At 58.0% G+C, this 23,129-nt stretch overlaps 1 protein-coding gene across 22 annotated transcripts in view; it reads left to right on the top strand.

The window, feature by feature from the left end:
* Window positions 1-23,129, top strand: part of DYSF (dysferlin) — a 225,227-nt gene that overhangs the window by 165,922 nt on the left and 36,176 nt on the right. For 15 of the 22 annotated variants that reach the window (XM_051974304.1, XM_051974297.1, XM_051974294.1 and 12 more), the window contains 4 exons: window positions 5,484-5,585; window positions 5,672-5,833; window positions 8,750-8,915; window positions 9,826-9,902. In XM_051974304.1, coding sequence (XP_051830264.1) covers window positions 5,484-5,585; window positions 5,672-5,833; window positions 8,750-8,915; window positions 9,826-9,902 — 507 coding nt within the window. Of the gene's footprint in view, window positions 1-1,766; window positions 1,809-5,483; window positions 5,586-5,671; window positions 5,834-8,749; window positions 8,916-9,825; window positions 9,903-23,129 lie in introns of all 22 variants that reach the window. The other 7 variants (XM_051974284.1, XM_051974291.1, XM_051974289.1 and 4 more) reach the window with 1 other exon arrangement.

Here is a 23,129-nt window from a genome sequence, read left to right as displayed (position 1 = left end):
TGGATCTGGGGCCCCACGAGCTCACTTTTGGCCCCTCAGTTTCCTCCCCCGCGAAACAAGAGCAGCGCACTAGGTGGTCCTGGAGTTTGTCTGGCTGTGAGAGCTGATTGCTCAATCTTCCTGATTCGCACTCAGAGCTGGGACCCTCCACCTCAGGGACCGGGTTGTTGTCTGTCGTTTGTCTAGACTCAAAAGCGAAAGCAAGGCCGTGTCTGTGAAGAACTCCGCACACCTCCCGTGCTCGGCAGACAGATGCGAGCCAGTGCTCTCCCGGTCCTGCGGAAATTCTATTTCCTTTTTGTGCCCTGTGGGAGTATGGGTGGTTATTTCCCCATTTTACAGATAAGGAAACTGAGGCACAGAAAGACGAAGGGACTGGCTCGGAGTCCGGAGCCACTAAGTGACTGGGGCGAGCTCCCGACGCCAGCTCGTCACTAGCGCCAGTCACCTCGTGGCCGCTGACGGTCCTGCCGAGATGAGGGAGTCTCTCTCTGCTGGGGGGTGGCTCGGTGGTTAGAGAACTGGCCCTGAAGTCAGGAGGTCCCGAGCTCAGGTCCAGCCTCAGACACTTACTGGTCACTCGCTGTGTGGCCCTGGGCAAGTCGCTCACCCCCATCGCCTCAGGGATCGGGGAAGAAGATGCTCTGTCCCGTGTTTGAGTCATTCCCCTGGTTAGGAAATCTTTCTGACCCAAGGCAAAGGGGGGTTGGCGTCCGTCCCTCACGTCCAGCCTGGGGCCCAGGTCCTCGGGACCGGAACTAAGCGGGGTCGCCCCCTTCCCCTCGCCAGCTCCGGCTGCCCCCAGCAGGGTGGACACGGCCGCCAGTTAGGGTTAAAGGCCACAGAGGGGACCCCGGTCTCTCGGACACGGCTGCTTGCACCTTGTGACCCATCGGGGGCTTTCCTGGCAAAGAGCCCGGGTGTTCCCCACTTCCCAACCTGCCTGGGAAGTCCTCAGGCTCCCGGGGTCCCCGGCTGTGCCCCCGAGCCCTTCCCAGGCCGGCCCGGCTCCCTCGGAGCGTCCCTCCCCTTCCGGGGGTCTCGGTCACAGACAAAGAGGCCGACTTCTTTCTCCGGGCCCAGCGAATGCCGGCGCCCTTCGGGGCCCAGGGAAGATTTCCCGCTCTTTCCCTTCTCTGTTACTCTCCCGCATTCACGGGGAGCGCGAGCCCCTTCAGGGCAGGCGACCCCCCTTTGTGTGTCTGTGCCCACAGTGAGCGCTCAGTCTTGTAGCAGGAGGGGGGGGGGGGCGGAGCACAGAGTGCAGAGGTCACGGCACGCTCCTGGCCGGGGCAGAGACCACGGGGGCAGGCAGGGCTGGGCCTGTGCGGAGGGACTGGGGAGCCTCAGGGGTTCTGGAGCAGGGGACTGTCCGGGGCAGGGAGCCTGGCCTGGGGGAGGGGGCGGCCGTCTCCACGGAGCCGGAGAAGCCCCAAAAGCTTCCCGTGGGGAGCACTTGGGAGGGAGGTGGGCAGAGGGGCCCGAGACACCGGCTGGAGGCCAGAGGGCTGGCTCAGGGTCCGCTCAAAGGCAGGGTGACCCCGGATGCACCCGAGCCGCCCTCTGGGCCCGGCGAGGAGGCGCTTCCCCCGGGACTTCCGGTCCGTGCCCGGTTTTGCAGAGTGGGACTCGAGAACCTCCGAAGCGTCTGGGGCCCATCAGGAGAAAAGGGGGGGCTTCCCGGAGGCCCTGGGACACGCACTCCTTCTAACCTCCTTCTCTGCTTGTTCTCTCCCTGCCTCCTCCCTCTGGCTGGCTCTCCACAGCTGTGCGCACCTGCCCTCTTCCTCCAGGGCCTCATCCAAACGGTACAAGCTCCCGCTGCCCTCCTCCCCCTCCTCCTCCTTCCTCTCCTCCTCCTCCCCCTCCTCCTCCTCCTCTTCCTCCTCCTCCCCCCGCCTCCCCCGCTCCGGTTCGCAGCTTCTGTAAGGTGAGGCAGGTTTTAAATGTGCTGCAGGTTCGGGGGGGGGGTGGGACCCTCGGGGTCGCCAAGGAAGGGAATGCAGGGTTGTGGAAGAGGTCAGAGACCGGGACCGCACTGGGCGCTAGTGAGAGGAAGGGGCCCCCCGAGGATGGGCAGTGGGCAAGGTCGCCAGGCCCAGCCGGCGCTTCAGGGGGGCCTAGGGAGCCGGATTGGGGAAAGAAGCTGCCCCCCCCCCCCAGGGGCCGGCCAGGGAGCTTCCTTCTTGGATGGAGACCCAGCTCGGAGGGAGACGCAAAATACAGACCAATAAATGCAGCCGGGAGGAGCCGCTGCTGCGCTTAGAGACGGACTGGGAGTCGGGGGAGCATTTATGCAGCACCTACTGAGTGCCCGGCCAGCGCTCAGGGCGTCACACACTATCCCACTTAGCGCTCACAGCCCGGCTCCTCGGCAGGGGGCTGGAGTCGGCGAGACTCATGTTCCTGTGTCAGATCTGGCCGCAGACGCTTCCTGGCCACGTGACTCTGAGCAGGTCACCTCACCCTCTCTGCCTCAGGCTCTGCGTCTGTAAAATGGGCTGGAGAAGGAAATCCCCAAATGGGTTCCCAGAGTCGGTCGTGGCTACGCAACTCACTCACACGGAAACTGCAGGGGCAGGTGCCGTTATTGTCCCCGTTCTAAAGATGAGGAAACTGAGGCAGACAGGGTGAAGCGACTTGCTTAGGGTCACACAGCTGAATCTGAACTCAGATCTTCCCGACTCCAAGCCCAGCTCTCCCTTTGGACACTTGGCTGAGTTCAGATCCCACCCGTCCCTGACACTGCCTGTGAGCTGTGGGACCCAAGCCCTGCCCTCCGTCAGCCATCTGGGACGGAAAGTTCACACCGACCCAATAAACATGAAGCGCCTACTGTGCGCCCGCTGCTGGCTGGAATCATTCCTGCCCCCGAGCAGCTTGCAAGCTAATGGAGGGAGGGGCAGAACATAGCCACGGACACAGATAAAATACGGATTTTAAATGAGAATCACCATCCTCAGAGAATTGGTCCCACCCATCGGAGAACAGTAGCTGATCTGTGCGGCTGCAGAGATTTTTCACACAGGAAGTTCCTTACCAGTGACATCAGAGGTCATGTGTGAAATCCTACCCAACCCCCCAAAACAAACAAAAAATGGAATAAAAACCTCCCAAGCCCAAAGCAAAGTCATTTCCAGTCATTTCCCCATCTGTCTAGTGTCTAATAGCAACAACAATCCCAAAAGGGAGAGAGTAGGCCCTTTCCTCAAGACTCAGTTTCCCCATCTGTTTAATGGGTACAAGAATCCCAAAGGGAGAGAGTAGGTCATTTCCCCAGGACTCAGTTTCCCCATCTGTCTTGTGGGGGCATGGATCCCTCCCCAATCTGGTCAGAGAGTTTGTTAGAAATGACGCATCCCCAAGCAGAGGTACTAGGGAGGGTGTGTCTCACGTGCCCCCTCCGACTTGCCCCGCTCCCCCACATCCCATGCTTTTAGTCTGGGAGCAGGGCATGGGCTGGGCTGATTCAGAAGCCCTGCTCAGGGAGGCCCTGCGAACCCGGAGTCAGATCTGGGTTCGAATCCAAGCTGAGCCTGGCACGTGTCCTGGCACGTTGGTCGTCACGGTTAACTCTGTGACCGCATCTTGAGTTTTCTTGGCCCCGGTGCTGGAGAGGTGCACCATTTTCTCCTGCAGTCCATTTACAGATGAGCAAACTGAGGCAAATGGGAATAAGTGACTTGCCCAGGATGACACAGCTTGTAAGTGTCTGAGGCTGGGTTTGAACTCGGGGAGTTGAGTCTTCCTGACTTCAGGCCCAGCGCTCTGTGCACTGCACCACATTTCCTGCCTTCCTGGCACACAGTAAGTGCCTAATAAATGTTAACTGATTAAGTGATCCATCTGCCACTTATGGTCTGTTTCACTTTGGATAAGTGACTTCGACATTCGGAGCCCCAGTTTATTTGTAACCCGAGAAGGTGGGATTCGATGATCTCTGGATCTGGCAGATGGAAAAAGACTTTGTCTACAATGGAAAACGTCTTAAATCAACATTTATTAAGCTCCTACTGTGTTCTGGGTGCTCTGTTATCGATGAATGTTTAGTAAGTACCTACTATGTGCCAGAAGATACAAAGAGAAATAAAAAACAAGGAATCTGCCTCCCGGCAGGGGGCGCCAGCGAGTAGATGGCTCTGGACCCACAGATACGCACAGAGTAGGGGGCAGGGAGCCTTCCTCCGCAGGACTTGGCTTCTCCCCAATGTCTCCAGAAGCGTCTCCCCCCTCCCCGAGAGTCCTTCACAGCTGCATTACTGAGCACTCTTCACCCTGGCTTCCTGCTGCAGCTCCCAGCCCCCCTCGTCTCCTGACTCTGGGCCTTTGCCCCCGCTGGGCCCCCTCCACTCGATCCTGAAGTGCTCTTCCTTTTCCCTGGTTCCCTTTGGGACTTGGGACCCTCTGCAGAGGGGCTTCCCCGCCCCCCCAGCTCCAACAAGCTCCTAGACTTCCTTCTCCCCACTCTTACCTGTCTGAGGGGACCCGGTTGTTTCCCTCACGATGATGGGAGCTCCTTCAGGGACGGGGGTCTCCTTTTAACTTTTTGCCTATCTCTAATGCTCAGGACGGTGCCCAACACATAGTAGGTGCTTCATGTCTCCAGTGCTCAGGACGGTGTCAGACACATAGTAGGTGCTTCCTATCTCCAGTGCTCAGGATGGTGTCTGATACATAGTAGGTGCTTCCTATCTCCAATGCACAGTATGGTGTCCAATACATAATAGGTACTTCCTATTTCCAATGCTCAGGATGGTGTCTGACACATAGTAGGTGTTTCCTATCTCCAGTGCTCAAAGTAGTGCCTGGTACATAGTAGGTGTTTCATATTTTCAACGTTCAGGACAGTGCCTGACACATAGTAGGTGCTTCCTATCTCCAATGCTCAGAGCAGTACTTGGCACATAGTAGGTACTTCATATCTCCACTCATCAGGACAATGTTCAACACATACTAGGTGCTTCATAGCTCCAATGCTCAGGATGGTGTCTGACACATAGTAGGCACTTCATATCTTTAACACTCAGAGTAGTGCCTGGCACATAGTAGGTGCTTCATAGCTCCAATGCTCAGGACAGTGTCCGGCATATAGTAAATGCTTAGAATGGTGCCTGGCACATAGTAGGCACTTAATAAATGCTTTGGGATTGATTAGTTGAATTTATATGTGTTCTAGTAAATGTCTTTCCCTGTTTGCTCCTTTCCATTGCTTTCATCCCTTTTCATTCTAAATCAGTGCTGTGATTCATTAGCTTCCCCCAAGGGCCGGGCCCTGCTGGGACACGGTGTGTGGGGGAGACAAGGGGCCGGACGGGGCAGGGGGTGCAGCAGAAGGACGTCTGGTTGCATTGGCTCCTGTTCGATAATGACTTTTTTAGTCCTTTTAATTTACTGTGTCTCCCTTTTTTCCTGCCCTCTCTCTGTGTTTCCATCTCCCCGCTCTTTATCTCTCCGTCTCCCCTTCCTCCTTCCCCCTTCTGCAGACCGGGGACACGGACCTGCCATACCCTCCTCCCCAGAGAGAGGCGAACATCTACATGGTCCCCCAAGGCATCAAGCCTGTCCTGCAGCGAACGGCCATCGAGGTGGGTGGGGGCCCGGGAGGCGGGGGGCGGGGGGAGGCCGGGCCCAGGTCCTCGCCCATGGCCCTTGTCCCTCCCTGTCCCCGCAGATCCTGGCCTGGGGCCTCCGCAACCTGAAGAGCTTCCAGCTGGCCAGCATCACGTCCCCGAGCCTGGTGATAGAGTGCGGGGGGCAGGCGGTGCAGTCCTGCGTCATCCGCAACATCAGGAAGAACCCCAACTTCGACGTCAGCACCCTCTTCATGGATGTGGTGAGGGCCGGCCCCGCCCGTCCTTCCTCCCCGCGGCCCTGACTGACGGGGAGCCCCCGGCTTATCCCACGGGGGGGAGAAAGCACCAGGCCTGCGGCCCTGACTGACAGGGAGCCCCCGGCCCTGACTGATGGGGAGCCCCCAGCCCTGACTGACGGGGAGCCCCCGGCTCTCCCTGCGGTGGGAGAAGGCACCAGGCCCGCGGCCCTGACTGACGGGGAGCCCCCGGCCCTGACTGATGGGGAGCCCCCGGCCCTGACTGATGGGGAGCCCCCAGCCCTGACTGACGGGGAGCCCCCGGCTCTCCCTGCGGTGGGAGAAGGCACCAGGCCCGCGGCCCTGACTGACGGGGAGCCCCCGGCCCTGACTGATGGGGAGCCCCCAGCCCTGACTGACGGGGAGCCCCCGGCCCTGACTGACGGGGAGCCCCCGGCTCTCCCCGGGTGGGAGAAGGCACCAGGGCCCGCGGCCTTTCCCGCTTGGGGATTGGGCAGGGAGAGGTCCTCGGACTCACTGCTCAGTCCCACTTGGACTTGCCTGGCTCTGGGACCTGGGGCAAAACCTTAGTTACCTGTGGGTCAGGTGCCCTTCCTGGGGTCCTTGGGAGGATCAAACCGGGCGTTAGTGAGCGCTTTGTGGGCCTCCAGGCCTCAGGGAGGCCGTTATTATCCTGGGAAGTATCGCCAGGAGCCCCCGGCCGGGACCGTTGGGCTCCCGGCCTTGTTGGGCCTCCAGGTAGCCATTCACCTGTGGAGAATGGAGGTTGTTCCAGGCCAGACTTGGGACCCTCGGGGAAGGCGCTGGGGAGGACGCTGAGGGGAGGATCGCTGAGGGAGGATCGCTAAGGGGAGGATTGCTGAGGAGAGGATTGCTGAGGGAGGATCGCTAAGGGGAGGATTGCTGAGGAGAGGATCGCTGAGGGAGGATCGCTGAGGGAGGATCGCTGAGGGAGGATCGCTGAGGGAGGATCGCTGAGGGAGGATCGCTGAGGAGAGGATTGCTGAGGGAGGATCACTGAGGGGAGGATCACTGAGGGGAGGATTGCTGAGGGAGGATTGCTGAGGGAGGATCGCTGAGGGAGGATTGCTGAGGGGAGGATCGCTGAGGGAGGATTGCTGAGGGAGGATCGCTGAGGGAGGATCGCTAAGGGGAGGATCGCTGAGGAGAGGATCACTGAGGAGGGGATCACTGAGGGGAAGATTGTTAAGGGAAGATCACTGAGGGGAGGATCACTGAGGGAGGATTGCTGAGGGAGGATCGCTGAGGGAGGATTGCTAGGGGAGGATCACTGAGGGGAGGATCGCTGAGGAGAGGATCACTGAGGGGGGATCACTGAGGGGAAGATTGTTAAGGGAAGATCACTGAGGGGAGGATCACTGAGGGAGGATTGCTGAGGGAGGATCGCTGAGGGAGGATCGCTGAGGGGAGGATCACTGAGGGGAGGATCGCTGAGGGAGGATCGCTGAGGGGAGGATCACTGAGGAGAGGATCACTGAGGGGAGGATCGCTGAGGGAGGATCGCTGAGGGGAGGATTGCTGAGGGAGGATCGCTAAGGGGAGGTTCACTGAGGGGAGGATCGCTGAGGAGAGGATCACTGAGGGGGGATCACTGAGGGGAGGATTGTTAAGGGAAGATCACTGAGGGGAGGATCGCTGAGGGAGGATTGCTGAGGGGAGGATCGCTGAGGGAGGATCGCTGAGGGAGGATCACTGAGGGGAGGATTGCTGAGGGAGGATCGCTGAGGGAGGATCGCTGAGGGGAGGATCGCTGAGGAGAGGATCACTGAGGGGGGATCACTGAGGGGAAGATTGTTAAGGGAAGATCACTGAGGGAGGATCACTGAGGAGGGGATCACTGAGGGGAAGATTGTTAAGGGAAGATCACTGAGGGGAGGATCACTGAGGGAGGATTGCTGAGGGAGGATCGCTGAGGGAGGATTGCTAGGGGAGGATCACTGAGGGGAGGATCGCTGAGGAGAGGATCACTGAGGGGGGATCACTGAGGGGAAGATTGTTAAGGGAAGATCACTGAGGGGAGGATCACTGAGGGAGGATTGCTGAGGGAGGATCGCTGAGGGAGGATTGCTAGGGGAGGATCACTGAGGGGAGGATCGCTGAGGAGAGGATCACTGAGGGGAGGATCACTGAGGGGAAGATTGTTAAGGGAGGATCACTGAGGGGAGGATCGCTGAGGGAGGATTGCTGAGGGAGGATTGCTGAGGGAGGATCGCTAAGGGGAGGTTCACTGAGGGGAGGATCGCTGAGGAGAGGATCACTGAGGGGGGGATCACTGAGGGGAAGATTGTTAAGGGAAGATCACTGAGGGGAGGATCACTGAGGGAGGATTGCTGAGGGAGGATCGCTGAGGGAGGATTGCTAGGGGAGGATCACTGAGGGGAGGATCGCTGAGGAGAGGATCACTGAGGGGAGGATCACTGAGGGGAAGATTGTTAAGGAGGATCACTGAGGGAGGATCGCTGAGGGAGGATTGCTGAGGGAGGATTGCTGAGGGAGGATCGCTAAGGGGAGGTTCACTGAGGGGAGGATCACTGAGGGGAAGATTGTTAAGGGAGGATCACTGAGGGGAGGATCGCTGAGGGAGGATCGCTGAGAGAGAATCGCTGAAGGGAGGATTGTTGAGGGGAGGATCACTGAGGGGAGGATCACTGAAGAGAGGATCACTGAGGGAGGATCACTGAGGGAGGATCGCTGAAGGGAGGATCGCTGAGGGAGGATTGCTGAAGGGAGGATCGCTGAGGGAGGATTGCTGAAGGGAGGATCACTGAGGGGAGGATCACTGAAGAGAGGATCACTGAGGGAGGATCACTGAGGAGAGGATTACTGAGGGGAGGCTCCCTGAGAGAGGATCACTGAGGGGAGGATCGCTGAGTGTCCTCCCCCTCTCACCCCTGACAGCGGCTGCCTCGGGAGGAGCTGTACTGCCCGCCCATCATCATCAAGGTCATCGACAACCGCCAGTTTGGGCGGCGGCCCGTGGTGGGCCAGTGCACCATCCATTCACTGGAGCAGTTTCTGTGTGACCCGTACTCGGCGGAGAGCCCCTCTCCGGACATGGGCTCGGGTACGGCGAGAGGGGGCCCTGACGGGGGAGGGCGGAGGGATGACGGCATCTGGGGGCTCGGTGAGTCCCGGCCCCTGGGACAAAGGCCCTCCCGCCATGTCTGCGCCTCCTTAGCTTCCCAGCAAGCATTGCGGCCCAGTCTGACAGTTAGCCCGGGCCCGGCCTTCAGGGCACCAGGACCCAGGGTCTGGCCCTGTCCCCCTCGGGGCACTTGATGCAGGGAAGAGCCGCAAACCAGCTGAGGCCTCGTTTTCTCCGGCTGTGGCCGAGCACAGACATGGGCTGGCAGGAGGCCTCTGACAAGGCCTGTGGAAAGAGGGACGGGGGGGGGGGGGGGGGGGAGATTGGGGGAGAAAGTGAAAATGAGAGAGAAAAGAGGGAAGGAAGAGAGGGAGAGCAAAGGAGATCGAAAGGAAAAGCAAAAGGAGAGAAAAGAGAGGGAAAAAGAAGGGAGGGAAAGAAAGAAGTAGAGAAACAAGGAATCAAGAGAAAAAAGAGGAGACAGGATCAGGAGAGAGCCCAGATGGGCAGAGGAAGAACAGGAAAATGGGGTCGGGCAGAGGCAGTGGCTGGGGTGGGGGGGGATGCCGTACGGGCTGGGGCCTGGGTGACGGCGGGAGACGCCGTACGGGGCTGGGGGCCTGGGTGATGGCGGGAGACGCCATACGGGCTGGGGCCTGGGTGACGGTGGGAGACGCCGTACGGGCTGGGGCCTGGGTGATGGCGGGAGACGCCATACGGGCTGGGGCCTGGGCGGCCCAAGCTCCAGCGCGGAGCCCCCGGCTCTCTGGGATGATGTGGGCCCGAGCCCCCAGCTTTGGGCCGCAGTGACGGGGCTGAGCCCGGGGAGCGCGAGGGGAGTGCTCCCGCCCCCGGCCCCTCTGAGCCTTCCCTCCTCCCCTCCCCGCAGATGACGTCAGCATGCTGACCCCCAGGGAGGAAGTGCTGATCGACATCGACGACAAGGAGCCTCTCATCCCCCTGCAGGTAGGGCCTGAGCGCAGACCCGGGCCGGGAGCGAGTCCCCGTCCTCCGCCGTTGCCTCTTTCTCCTTTTCGTATTTCCTGTTGCACTTTTAAAATCACAAAAGGCTCCGTTTCTCAGCCCTCTGGGTGTCTCACAAGACGCTGGACGCAGTCCGGAAGCTCCTGATTAACGGAGGACCCGCAGTCTCCGACTTATGTGGAGAGACACTCACTGCCCAGAGACTCCTATTCTGGTGGGGAGACCCAGAGCCCGCGCTCGGGGCGCCCGGGACTCAGGGGCTCAGTTCCTGTCCCAGGGCCCGCGGCCTTCCTCGGCTCAGGGGGGAACTAGGGGGACGGGGCCTGGGGAACAAAGGAGCCTGCTGTGCTCGGCCCCTCCCTTCTCCGGAGCCTCCCTCGGGGAAGTTGGGGAAGATGCCCAGGCTGGGCTCAGACGGGACTTAATTGGGCCCGGGAATGTTGGAGGAGAGAAGGCTTGGCCTGGGCAGCCCACCAAAGAGACCTGGGGCACCTTCCAGCCCCTTCCTGCCCCCGGCCCGGCCCGTCTGGGACCCGGCTCCGCGTCTGGGGAGGGAGCCAAGCCCCTGATTCCTGGGAGAACGAAGGGGCCCTGGGGGAGGAGGGGGTGCCAGCTCACATGGCCGCCATTTGTAAGGGGGGAGGGGCCCCGATGGGGGGTGTGTGCCCCGGGGGGGGGATGGGCCCCGTGGGAGGGGCAAGCAAGAGCACCTAGGCCGGGCCGTACAGGGGAGGCCTCGTGACGGGAAGTGGGCGAGCCCAAGGTGTGGGGAGGGGGCCGAGCCTCAGGGAGATGGGAGGGGTCGGTCAGGGGAAGCGGTGGCCGGGTTTGGGTGAGTTGGAGTGGACGTGAGAGGCCCGGGGGGCCCAGCAGGAGGAGAAGGCGCCCCTGTGGGCAGGAAGGGGAAGCAGCGGCCGCCGGGGCCTGTGGCTGCTCAGGGAGCCGGGGCCTGGAAGGGTCATCTCCTCCAGTCCAAACCCGCCTCGGCCGCTCCTGGAGCTGTCTCACCCGCCTCAGTTTCCAGTGGCTGCTCCAGTGTCTGTGCCTCAGCCCCCTCCCCCCACCTGGGGTCGCGGAGAGCTGGGCGGGGCTGGAACACCTGGGGATGTGGGGGAGGGGACGTCCAGGCCACGGGCAGGGGAGTCTCCCACAGGAACAGGGCAGTTGGGGGGGAGGGGACCAAGCCCGATTTGGACGCGGGACGTCCCATCCAAGGCGTCTGACAGAGTAAAGGTCGGGGCCTGAAAACCGCTGGCCCGGGATGATCCCGGGATGAGCTGCCTGAGAGCGCGGGGGGGAGAGGGAGGCCTGGGAGCACTCCCAGCGGGAGCGGGATGAGCCCCCAGAGGCCCAGAAGGAGCTGTCAGGGACGCGGGAGGCAGCCGGGAGGGGGTCTAGGCAGAGGCCGGGCCGGCAGGCGGGCTTTGTACCGTGGCGTAGACAGGAATCTCGTCCCAGCCCCATGGTTATAAAGCACAGGACGTGTATCACCCAATTACGTTTCCTCACAGCCTTGTGGGGCAGGTGCTATTATCAGTCCCATTTTACAGATGGGGAAACTGGAGGAAGCGGCGGTCCGGGCCCCAGACCTAGGGAGTGTTAGCCTGGGCCCCGAGCCCCGGCGCGCCTCCTGCTGGGCCTGGGGAGGAGGGAATGTGGCAGTCATTAGGTTAATTAGCAAGCGTTAACTAAGCACCTACTGTGGGCCAGGCCCTGTGAGTCAGCAGCATTCATAAAGCACCCACTCTGTGCCAGGCCCGAGGAGCACGGTCCCGGCCTTCAGGCAGCGTGCCCGTAGACAAGCGGGCGAGGGTCTCATTGTACGCCTTATGCCGTCACCTCCCCTCCTGCGAGTCACTGAGGTCGTTTTATAGAGAGGGAAGCGCTCGGTGCCAGAAGTGGGCTTTGCTCGCAGCCCTTGTGGCCGGGGTCTCTAGCGATGGCAGCCCCCAGGCCGTGGCACGCAGTCTGGTCGGGGCCCCCCGCCTTGGAGGGGCTCACACCCCGCCTCACTGCAGCCCCCCCACCCAGAGGGACCCTGGGGGAGCTTCTGAGCCTCCCTGGGGGCCTCGCGCAGTGAGCGCCCCCTGTACACACGCACACACGTTTCCTCTGGCCTCCCCCTCCTCAATCCGGGCTCCTTAAAAATTTAAGATTTTCGTTATTCAGTTAATGAGCACGGACCGCGAGGTCCTGAGGAGGACAGAGGAGGAGTTCCCGAGAAGGGGACACATTAGTTAAATGGTCTTTCCTCGCTTCCTCTGGGCCGGAACCCAGTGGTTTTCTGGGTTTTATCTGTAGCTACAGCTTTAAATAACCCAGATTCAAATGAAGTGACGGCCTGGCGGGCGCTTGTCGCCCTTCTGTTGTTTCTCGGTGGCCTCTGGCTGTTTTCTCGGCAAAGGCCTTGGAGTGCGCTGCCTTTTCCTTCTCTGGCTCCTTGTATAGATCGGGACACTGAGGCAGACAGGGCGAAGGGACCCGACTGGGCCGGGTCTGGGGCTGGATCTGAACTCAGGACGGCGAGTCTGACTCGGGTGGCGCGCTCTGGCACCCCCCGGCCCTTGGGCTCCGTCACACCACAGGGGGCCCCTGGGCAGTGTCTGTCTCACTTCTCTCTCCACTCAAAGAAAGGAAAACTCCAGATGCTCTGAACGGTGGCAGCTGGTCAGGGGGACGCGGTCCCCGCGGGGGCGAGGGCAGGCCTGCTCGGTGTTTAGCCGGCCCCTCTCACTGGGACGCCCCGGAGCGTCGGGGTCCTCGGCCGCAGAAGCCTGGGCCAGGGGAGGGACTGAAGGGCCCGGGGCGTCCGGGCCAGCCCTTATCTAACAAGGGGATCCCAGGGTTCCCATGTCAGCCCTGCCTCTTCCTGAGGCCTCAGCAAAGCTTCCTGTTCCAGGCTTTGGCTGCAGACCCAGGTTAGTGTAGGTGTCCTCAGGCCCTTCCCAGCCCAAAGGCTGTAATTAAGGGCTAGATTGTGGAGAGAGGAAGCGAACATGGAGGAGAGACAGAGAGAGAGAGACAGAGACAGAGACAGAGAGAGATACAGAGAGACAGAGAGAGACAGAGAGAGAGAGACAGAGACAGAGAGACAGAGAGAGAGACAGAGAGATACAGAGAGAGACAGAGAGATACAGAGAGACAGAGAAAGACAGACACAGAGAGACAGAGATAGAGACAGAGAGAGACAGAGACAGAGAGAAACAAAGAGAGAGGAGGAGGGAGAGAGAGAGAGACACAGAGAGGAGAGAGACAGAGACAGAGAGATACAGAGAGACAGAGAGATACAGAAACATAGACACAAATCTCAGAACTATTGCTCCACAGAAAGGTATCACAAGCAGCCAGAAAGAAATGACTTAAATACCGAGGAGCCAGGATTGCGCAGGACCCAGCAGCTTCCACCTGAAAAGAGAGAAAGGTCTGGAATCGGATATTCCAGATGTGGAGCAGCTGACCCTTTCTCCACGAAGCTTCCTTGGTTCTCCCCAGTTAACGATGCTCCCCGTCTCCTCCAGTGACTTTAGATTTGCTTAGATCGGAATACAGGTTGTGGCCATAGACAGAAGGTGACTCCATGAGACCAGGGGCCTTTCTTACGACCCTGTGGTTTGGCCGGAGCCTTGCAGGTCAAAAAGCATTAAGCGCCTCCTAAGCACTAAGTTCGAACATCCCTTATTGTAAGAGGAGTTAGTGGGAGCTCAGAGAGCAAAGTGCTTTATCAGGAGTCCTTCAGGTAGGGTCCAGACCAGGACCTGGGACTTCGAGGGCGTGTTCTGTGTCCTCCCCTCCTTGTGGGTCCTGGGCCAACAGGCACGAGCGCGGCTGGTGCATGAGCCGGGACGTTTGAAGGTGACCAAAATGAATACTGAGTGCTGACGGCAGGGATAAGTGTGAAAAGGAAGATGGAGGAGGGAGAGAGAACACAGAGACAGAGAAAGCACTCCCGGGAGGGAGAGAGAGGGCAGGTGGGGAGAGAGAACTGGACCCCGCCAGCAAGAAGTATTTGGGCAATGTTGGCAGAGGGAGTGAAATCTGAAGGAATGAGTGGTTGAATAAATTATTAAGTTACAAAACCATTTATTAAGTTTATGCTAACTAACGAACAATCAAAAAGAAGAGCAGCTTCTCCTTCTGTTCCAATAAGGCTTCCCAGATTTAATTAATGGAAGCACAGAGTGGCACCTTCTAGTGATTGGGAAGGTCCCATGTGGAAGGAGCCCCCAGAAGTGTCTATTTCTTGCCTCTCAATGCGAGGCTCTAAGGTAGTGGAATAGCAGATGGGAGGGTCTCTGGCTAGGAAGGGCCCCCCATATCCAAGGCACTGCCAAATCCTCCCCCTCTTCCTAGCGCCTCTTCCCTTGGCCCCTTTCTTTCCACCCACCAGCCCTCACGCTGATCCAGGCCCTCACCAACCTCCCTCCCGGACTAGTCTCCTAATTGGCCTCCCTGCCTCCAGCCTCTCCAATCCATCCTCCACCCAGCTGCCAAAATCAACCTTCCAGAGGCACCTCTGAGAATGAAATCGAAATCCCCTGGCCTGCCCTGAGGTCCTTCCACACTCTGGCTCCTGTTTAACGACCCAGCTTTATTTCCCATCACTCCCTTCACACACCCTACATTCCAGCCAAAGGGGTGCCTCCCCGCTCTGAGTGGTTCCCCAGATGCTCCGGCTGTCTCGTGCCTCCGTGCCCGGCGGCTGCTCGGGGACTGGGGCCTTCTGGGTTATTTTTGTTTTTGTCCCAGCCCGGGACCTGTCGCTCTCCCACAATTGGGGTCCCTTGGGAAATTCAGACTTGATTCTGTCTGTGCTGTCGATACGGTGGACAGAAGAGCCAGGAGGTACAGAGTTAAGACGGGGCGACTGCCCGAGCGACTTCTGCCGTACCAAGGCTACAGAGTCAGGACTCTAATCCTGTCCCTGCCCCTCCCTACCTGGGTGACTACGGACAGATAACTTCATCTCCCTAAGCCTCAGTTTACTCATCTGCAAAATGGGGAAGAAACACCTGTCTGAGCTCAAACAAGACAACATATAAAGGAGCTCTGTGAACCTTAAAGGCTATATAAGGAGCAGCTTTTATTCTCATTTTCACCTGGAGCGTCTGGGAAAGTTTGCCATAATTTTCAGCTTGCTCAATCTTTTCTCCCCCTCCCTCTGCCTTAGTTTTTCACATCTTTTAAGTGGAGGTGTTGGACTATCTCCCCCTGCTAGCCATTGAGCTAAGCTCCCGCCAGCCCGGGCCTCTGGCCTGGCTGAGCTCTCTGTCCGGCAGGGTTTGCTCTCGGGCTGCATCACCCTGAAAATATCCCCTGGCCCCAGCCCCTGGCAGGGCTATTTTGGGTCCCGCTGGCCCTAGGTAACCAGCATCTGTGGAGACAGAGGGTCAGGACCCAGAGGACCCTGGGAATGTCTCCAATTCCCGTCTCCACCCCTTTCTGACAGGAGTGACCCGGCCCCGCCCTGGGGAGTGGGTTGGGTGCAGGGAGTGGCAGTGCCTTTCCTTAATTGCCCCTGGGGTAGCCTGGAACTTTTGACTGTCTGGCAGACCCAGACTGGGCCTCCCTTCCACAGTGGAAAGCTGGGAGGGCAGCGGGAGCAGCAGATTCTCGGCCCCAAATGCAGGCAGCTGGGAGGCTCAGTGGGCAGGGTTCCGCAGGCGGAGTCGGGAGATCCCAGACCCTCTCCCAGACACTTACCACTCACTGAAAAATGAGATTAAATGATTTATTGTTATAGTGAGACTGGGAGATCCCAGACACTTAGCACTCACTCTGGAAAATGAGATTAAGTGGGATATTGTGTAGTGAGACAGGGAGATCCCAGGGAGACATTACCATGCTTGGTTTGCCCGGCTCCAGGTTCTCCTGCCTCGGGGGTCCCGAATACCCCCCTTCTTACAGTCCAAGCCTCATTCTAAGTTGGGACCCCAAGCTTCGGGATGAAATGGCAATTTTGAGGCTGCCCCTGTGCTGCTTAACCCCCAGGATTTGTTGAAAATCGGAAGGTTCAGGGGATCATGAGTTTGACCCACTGGGTCGCCGGTGGTCTAGCCCAGAGCCTGGCGGGTGGGAAGCGCTTAGTGAGTCCTTATTGACTGAAGGATCAAGGCTGTGCTTCGGGGGGCTGAAGAACTTATGATCTGACGATCAGCCAGACATGAAAAAAGTCAGCGCCGTGAGTGACTGTCATGAGGGAATTCTCTGTCTGGGCAGAGTTGGAGCATCGTGCTGGGAAGGGCAGGACCATTTCCTCCATTTCCTTCTTACAGTCAAGGAGGATCTTCCAAAGCTCCCATAACCTACTCTTGTCCTATCCTTTAAATTAACCCTCTAGGAACTCTTCCTGAGAGAAGCCAAGCTCCTTGGTTCTGTGCTCTCTGGGGACATGAGATTCTGAAGGGCTTTAAAGCCCAAATAGGATTTATATCTGACTTTGAGGAGAATGGGGACCCACTGAGTTTATTGAGAAGGATATTGTGTGTGTGTGTGTGTGTGTGTGTGTGTGTGTGTGTGTGTGTAACATAACAGACCTGTGTTCTGGGAGGATCACCGTGGCCGAGGGGCCAGAGTATCAGAGAGACTCCGGGCAGACAGACCAACTATTGTCGATAATCCGGTTGTGAGAGGGCCTCTGCCAGCTGGTCCGCTGTCAGTGTAACAGTGGTGCCCAGGACAGTTTGGAAGAAGGGACCAATCTGTAATCAAACCAATGCAACCATGGTCTCTGGGAAAAGAATTGATGGTAATAATATAATAATCTTAATATATAGTGAGATAATAACAAAATTATGATTTCACTCATCTGACATCTTTGATTTCCCATATTCTCTCTCCCTTTCCTGCTCTCTTCTCCCCTATATCATTTCCCCCATTGTAAACTCCTTAAGGACACTTGTGTATCTCTGTATCCCTGTCCCTTAGCATGGAGTTTGGCGCGCCTGAGTTCCGAGTAAAATCATTCCCTCCCTCCTGGATTGGGGATTTGATGCAGGGAGGAATGAACCCCCGATCTGGCCCTGCTCTGTATTTGCTGCATGTGTGACTTTAGGCCTGAGCTTCCTCCCGTAGAGGATGGGAAGGATGTACTGGATGACCGAGGATCCTTCCAGCTCTGCAAGCTGGCAATCCTATGATTACCTAGGGTGTGGGTTCCCCGGTCTAGTCTCTTCTCCTCATCTCTCCTCCTCCCTGACTTCCCTTCATGTCCCCGTTCTTTATGACACGGGGCAACTGAAAAAGCTCAGCCGGGTTATTTTGCTCCTTTTCCAAAGCTCCGAGCCAAAAAAAGCTGGAAACCTTGGCCCGGGGTGAGGTTTTTGGCCTACGGGGAAGGGGAGGGTGGGGATGTGTGCATCCCAATTCCCCTGGCCTCCCTGCCCCACTCCATGACTACATATGGCGGAGAAGGAGACAGGAACAGTGATGACAGCATCCATTTTTCCTTCCTCTCACTCACACCCAACCCTGGTTTCTCACATGGGATAGAATGTCATCATTTGCCGTGGATGTCAGGACGGAGGGACCGTGGTGGAGAGAGGGGCAGATGTGCTTCTAGGCCATGACCTTGAACCATGAGGCACAGGGCAAAATGACTGCCTTTAGGCCCAGGGAGTACTGGTGACACCCTCTTTTGTACTCTTGTCTCTGCCGTGGTATTAGTCATTGTTGTCCTCCTCCTCATCGCTCTCTCCAGCAAAAGCATCATCCAAATCGTCCATTTAGCAAAACCCCCAGTAATTGTGCGAATCACCCTCCCCGTTACCATGACCACCAGTATCCTATCATCTCCACCACCTAGAATGCCGTCCTTCTTTTCATCCCATCCTCTAGGAGGCCTTCCTCGACCGTTCCGATTTTAGTGCTCTCTTCTTTCTCCAGTTATGCGTCCAGGATGTCCCCTAAGTCCTACAGCTCAGTCTTAAGCTACTAAATACTAAGGCTACATGCCTGGTGACATGATATATCACCCCAGTGGAACGGGAACCTTTGGAGGGAAGGTACCATCTTTCATCTGGTTTTGAAGCATAGAGATTTGGCTTTGGTCACTCTATTCTGGCTTCTGACACACACAGGCTGTGGGGTCCGGAGCTGAATCTCTCGGTACTAAATTTACGCAACTCTCTGAGACCAGGTTATGCTAACCTGTCTTAGGAGATGGAATTTCCTCACCTGGGAGATCCTCGTATGCGTGAAATCATGGGCCCAGTCCTCCTTTCTGTCCCCAGCATGTGGCAGTGTTTGGAGAGGCTTGATTAATACAGCACAGTCACCACTATTTCTGTCATTCAGTTTAAGTAATTGAAGACCTACTCTGTGACTCTTAATCCCACCATTGCCATTCCCCTCATTGCCATCTCCTCATTGCCATCCCCGCCATCGCCATCTCACCGTTGCCATCCCCGCCACTGCCGTCCCCATCGTTGCCATAACCCCCGCTGCTGCTGTGACGACCATCATGCTCTCGCCGCCATTGCTGCTGCTGTCATTATGCTCAGCTCCCAGGTAGGATCACTTCCATGTCCACGTCTATAATCGCTGCCACCCACATCTCTGCCCCCAGAGGCTTTCTCCGGGATGTGCCACAGCTGGCATTTCTCTTACCGAGATCTTTAAGAGAGGCCAGATGCTTTAAGAGAGGAGCAATTGACTTAGACTTTAACCCTATTCTCAAATCTATCAATCGACCAACTGAGCACTTATTGAGCACCGGCTGCATATCCCTCTCTGCTAAGGGTGGTGAAGGAAACAAGGGACGGGCATCTTGATTGTCTTGAAGTATTTCCCAGTCTGGGTGTCTCATGAAGTAGCCAGAAACAGTTAAGTTCAGCTGTTCTGTCAAGGAGCCGTCACTGTGAGCTGGAGAGCGCTTAACGGAAGGAGCCGGTATTAGCGATGGAGAAAGTTCCCAGGCCAGAGGGATGGAGAAATGGTTCTTAGAAATGGATTTGTTATTTCCAAGGTCAGAAATACCCGTCTCCTTGAAGGGCAGCATCGCTCAGAGCACTGGATTCAAATCCTGACCCTGGCAGATGTGGGACAAGCCAATTCACTTTGGGCATCAGTCTCCAAAGCTGTTAAAGATTGTGTCGATGGAGTGGAATGAGATGTAGATTCTCCAATTTTCAGAAGCCACAGAAGTGGGAAGGAGCGCTCACAGAAAGGGCGGGATCCCCACGGTTTTGAGAAGGGAGCACCTCGAGCTAAATGGAAGAAGATAGCATTGACAAGGGAAAGAGGTCAAATTCTTTATCTGGGTTTTTCGAAATCAGTTTCACAAAATGGAGGGAGACATCGAAAGATGAAAAGAAGCTCGGGGTTTTAGTGAGTGGCAAGCTCAGCAAACTGGTCAGTCGACAAGTATTTTTAATGTACCCGCTATGGGCCGGGCACTGCTTTGGGCTTCAAGGGTCCGATAGAAAGAGTGGAGCAATCCCTACTCAGTGTGACAGTGAGCTTGGGCTACACTGAGAGAGGGCCCGCTCCAGGAAGATGGGCTTGTGCGCCAAGGGCACCGGGGTGCCTCCCGCTCTGGGCCGATCAGACACCTCTGGGAGCCGTAAAACGCTGATGAGCCGGAACGTGAGCCAGGGTGGGGAAGGAACTTGAGTCCGGGCCATCTGAGGAGCTGTCGGAGCGACTGGGCGGAAGCGTACGCACTTGCTGTGATCGGTGTGCCTTTCCTGCCCACTGGGCCGTCTGCTTTCGAGCTCCAGAAGGCATCTTGCTCTGCACCGAGGACCAGAGAATATTTCTAGACCGGGGAGAGCGAACTATTCTCGGCCCGTCTTTAATCCCCAGTATGACTATCAGCTCATAGTCACGTCAGAAGCCACACCAACTCATTTAGGGGAGCAATGTCAACATCCTCTGCCCAATTTTCTAATTGATGTCAGTGCTCGAGTGACTTGGAAGAGTCATAGTCCTGTTTGATTTTGTCCAAAATGCTAATTTAATTTTATTCGGATTTTGAATGGATCTTCGGGAAGGACTTGGGGCTTTTGTAGCACAAAAGATTCTTATTGAGTCCTCATGGGTGAGCTCCATTAACTCCCTTTGTGACAAGGCCCTATGTCGGTACTTTGATCATTAATACCTGTAGAATAGGTTTTATCTCCAGTTCTTTAATAGAAAACTTAGAGTAACTTGGTGATTTACCCAGTTTCGGTGTTTCCTCCATGTTGGGTTGGTTTGTTTTCCTTCTCGGTCCTTAATATATCTGTATGAGATTGGAAACTTGTGAAGGAAGGGAGAATGGGAGAGTGGTAGTTCCTGAAAGGGGAATATGGCTGATATTAGACCCGGAGAAGGACACAGAGAGACAGAGACCAGAAAAGAGCGACAGAGGCAGAGACCGAGACCCACAGAGAGGTTTAGAGCCTCTTAGGAGGGGGAGTCCCTTGCTCTAGCAGCCTGGAACGGTGGGAAAAGCCCCAGTCCTGGAGGGCAAAGGACCTGGGTTCAAATCTCACCTTTGACATTGGGCTACAGATTTTTCATTTGTTAATAATGTGAGGTTTCCAGGACTCCTCCCAGTTCTAGATCCAGAGTGAGACCCGGGCCCACCATTGAATTCGGGTGCCTCAGTTTCCCTATTTACGGAGCTTGGACTCCCGGTGGTTTCTGAGGTCCCTCCCAGCTCTGGGCCTGAGATCCTTTGTCTTGAGGGAATGAAATGTGGCCCCTCCCAGCCCTCCCCGCCGCCATGGAGAGCCAGACAGACGCACAGAGGCGGAGTTCAGAACCTTCTGTCTCGGTGTCCCTGGAACTTTGGGAGCCCCGGGCGGTCTCCCGGTGACAGTGAGGGGGGCAGCGGGGAGACAGCGGGGTGTTCTCCCGTGGTGTGCCCGGGTGACCCCCCCCCCCCTTCCCCTTCCTTCCCCCTGCCCCGGGCCTGCTCCTCATTAAGGTCTATTAGCGCAGGCCCCGGAGGCCTGGGGCGGGTTTCCTCGGATGTCCCGGCAAGAGCCGCCCCCCAGCATCCGAGCGGAGCCCGGTTAGATGTGGTGGCAGGTGGTTCCCGCGCTGGCCGCGCCCCTGTCCCCGCGGCGCCCCCAGGTCCCCTGCACACGCCCGGCGGGAGCCGGGCCGGGCAGCCAGGGGGAGGGAGCAGGAGCGGGATGGGGAAGGAGGCGGCCCGGGAGCCCGGGGGAACTGCTGTCGGCGCCTGCGGGGGAGGGGGGTGCGCAGCCGCTCCGTCCCTAACTCGGAATAAGCGTCCCAGGTTCCGGCCCGGGGCGCCCGCCAGGAGCAGGCCCCGTGGTGGCCGCTGGGTTTACAAAGGCCGACTTGAAACAGTTCCTGCCCTCGGGGAGCTTCCGTTCTAGCGCCGTGGGGGGGGGGGGGGGGGGGGGTGTTCCCGTTTGGGTCAGGATGGCCCCGGGGGGGGGGGGGGAGCGATGGCCTCTCGCCCTCGCCCCTGGGGGGGGGGGCCCAGACTGCCTTTAGTCCCCGGCGGTGGGGGCCAATCGCCTCTCGCCCCGCCCGCAGGGCTCTCCGGACAGCTCCCGGTGGGACCGCGCAGGCGCAGCCCCTCAGGCCTCAGGTCCCGTCCCTTCTTGAGTCCCAAACGGGAAGCTGTAATTTCGGAAGCTGCCCTTTGTCAGCCAGGCCTGTGTTTAGTTCTATTTCTTTCCTTCCCGCCGCTTCCCCGTGACCTTCTCCGCTGTCTCTGGCCTTTCTTAAAAAAGAAAAGCCCGACGGAGGCCAGCCCAAGCGCGGAGGCTGCGGGCCTGCAGGGGGGGCGGGGCGGGGCCGCTGGCGCCCCGCCCTGTGGTCGCTCGGCTGGGAGGGGGCAGGCCTCCGGCCTCCGTCTGCCGCGACCCCCGACAGTAACTCCGCGGGCGGGGGCTCAGGCAGCCCGGCCCCCCCTCCGAGCCCCGAGACCTGGGGCAGCATCTGACAGGCCGGGCCACGTGTCCTCCCCCGGAGAGTGCCCCGAGGAGTCCCTCCCGCTGGGGAGCTCCCCCCCCAACCTTCCCGCCCGGGATTCCAACTCCAAATTCGCCCTCCCAATCCTCCCGCAGGCCCAGCCGCCGGGGGTCCCGACTTTTAGCGGCCCTGGGGCTTCAAGCAGTTTTTAGCTAGAGATCCGGAGTTGGAAAGTGACTGGGGAAGAGCCGACAGAGACCAGGAAGGTCCGGATTCAGATCCTGTGTGAGCGAGAGAGTGAGTGTGTGAGGGTGTGAGTGTGTGTGTGAGGCTGTGTGTAAGAGTGTGTGAGTGTGTGTGGGTATGTATGTGTGAGTGTGTGTGTGAGGGTGTGTAAGTGTGTGTGTGTGTATGTGTGTGAAAGTGTGTGAGTGTGTGTGGGTATGTATGTGTGAGTGAGTGTGTGAGGGTGTGTAAGTGTGTGTGTGTGAGAGAGAGTGTGGGTGTGTGAGCGTGTGTGAGAGAGAGTGTGTGTGAGTGTGTGTGTGAGTGTGTGTGTATGAGTGTGAGTGTGTATGTATGAGTGTGAGTGTGTGAGTGTGTGTATGAGTGTGAGTGTGAGTGTGTGAGTATGAGAGCATGTGAGAGAGTGTGTGTGGGTATGTATGTGTAAGTGTGTGTGTGTGAGTGTGAGTGTGTGTGTGTGAGTGTGTGTGAGTGTGTGTGTATGAGTGTGTGTGAGAGTGTGTGTGTGTGTGTGTGTGTGTGTATGTATGAGTGTGAGTGTGAGTGTGTGTGTGTGAGGGAGCCGAGGGGATTCAGTCCCACCCCAGGATCTGGCTGACTTTCTCCAAGCCCTCCCTGCGGGTGTCTTTCTCACCGCCCTTTGTCCCCTCCCTCAGCCATTTCTGGGCCACTCCCTGTCGGGGACAGAATGTCATGAGTCTCCCGGGAGGCCCCCTCCCCATCCAAGTGTTTGGGCACGAGAGCCATCCCTTGGCCCTCTTCAGGCTTCTAGCGCCAAGTGCCGGCCCACGGATCCCCAGCTTTCCTTACTGAGGGGTCTTTTTGTTCCAAGCCGTTCTCTGCTCCAGATCGTCCCATCCGGGAGGTTGGGGGCTGGCCCCGACCGGGCAGCTCCAGGGGAAGCAGCCTGCAGGTGGGGGGAGCGCTCCCTGCCCTGGGTGCTGTTTCTGTCAATAAATCAGGTCAAGGCAGGTTTCATTTCATTGCTGGATGGGAAGCGGAGTGTACCAAAGGGGGCCCAAGTACTTCCTCTGAGATCTGACCTCAGTTTCTTCATCTGTAAAATGGGAAGTCCAGGTTCAGCTCTAGGTC

Source organism: Antechinus flavipes, chromosome 2 (assembly GCF_016432865.1).
Source record: "Antechinus flavipes isolate AdamAnt ecotype Samford, QLD, Australia chromosome 2, AdamAnt_v2, whole genome shotgun sequence".
NCBI classification, from domain to species: domain Eukaryota; kingdom Metazoa; phylum Chordata; class Mammalia; order Dasyuromorphia; family Dasyuridae; genus Antechinus; species Antechinus flavipes.
This window is presented reverse-complemented; position numbering and strand designations above follow the sequence as displayed.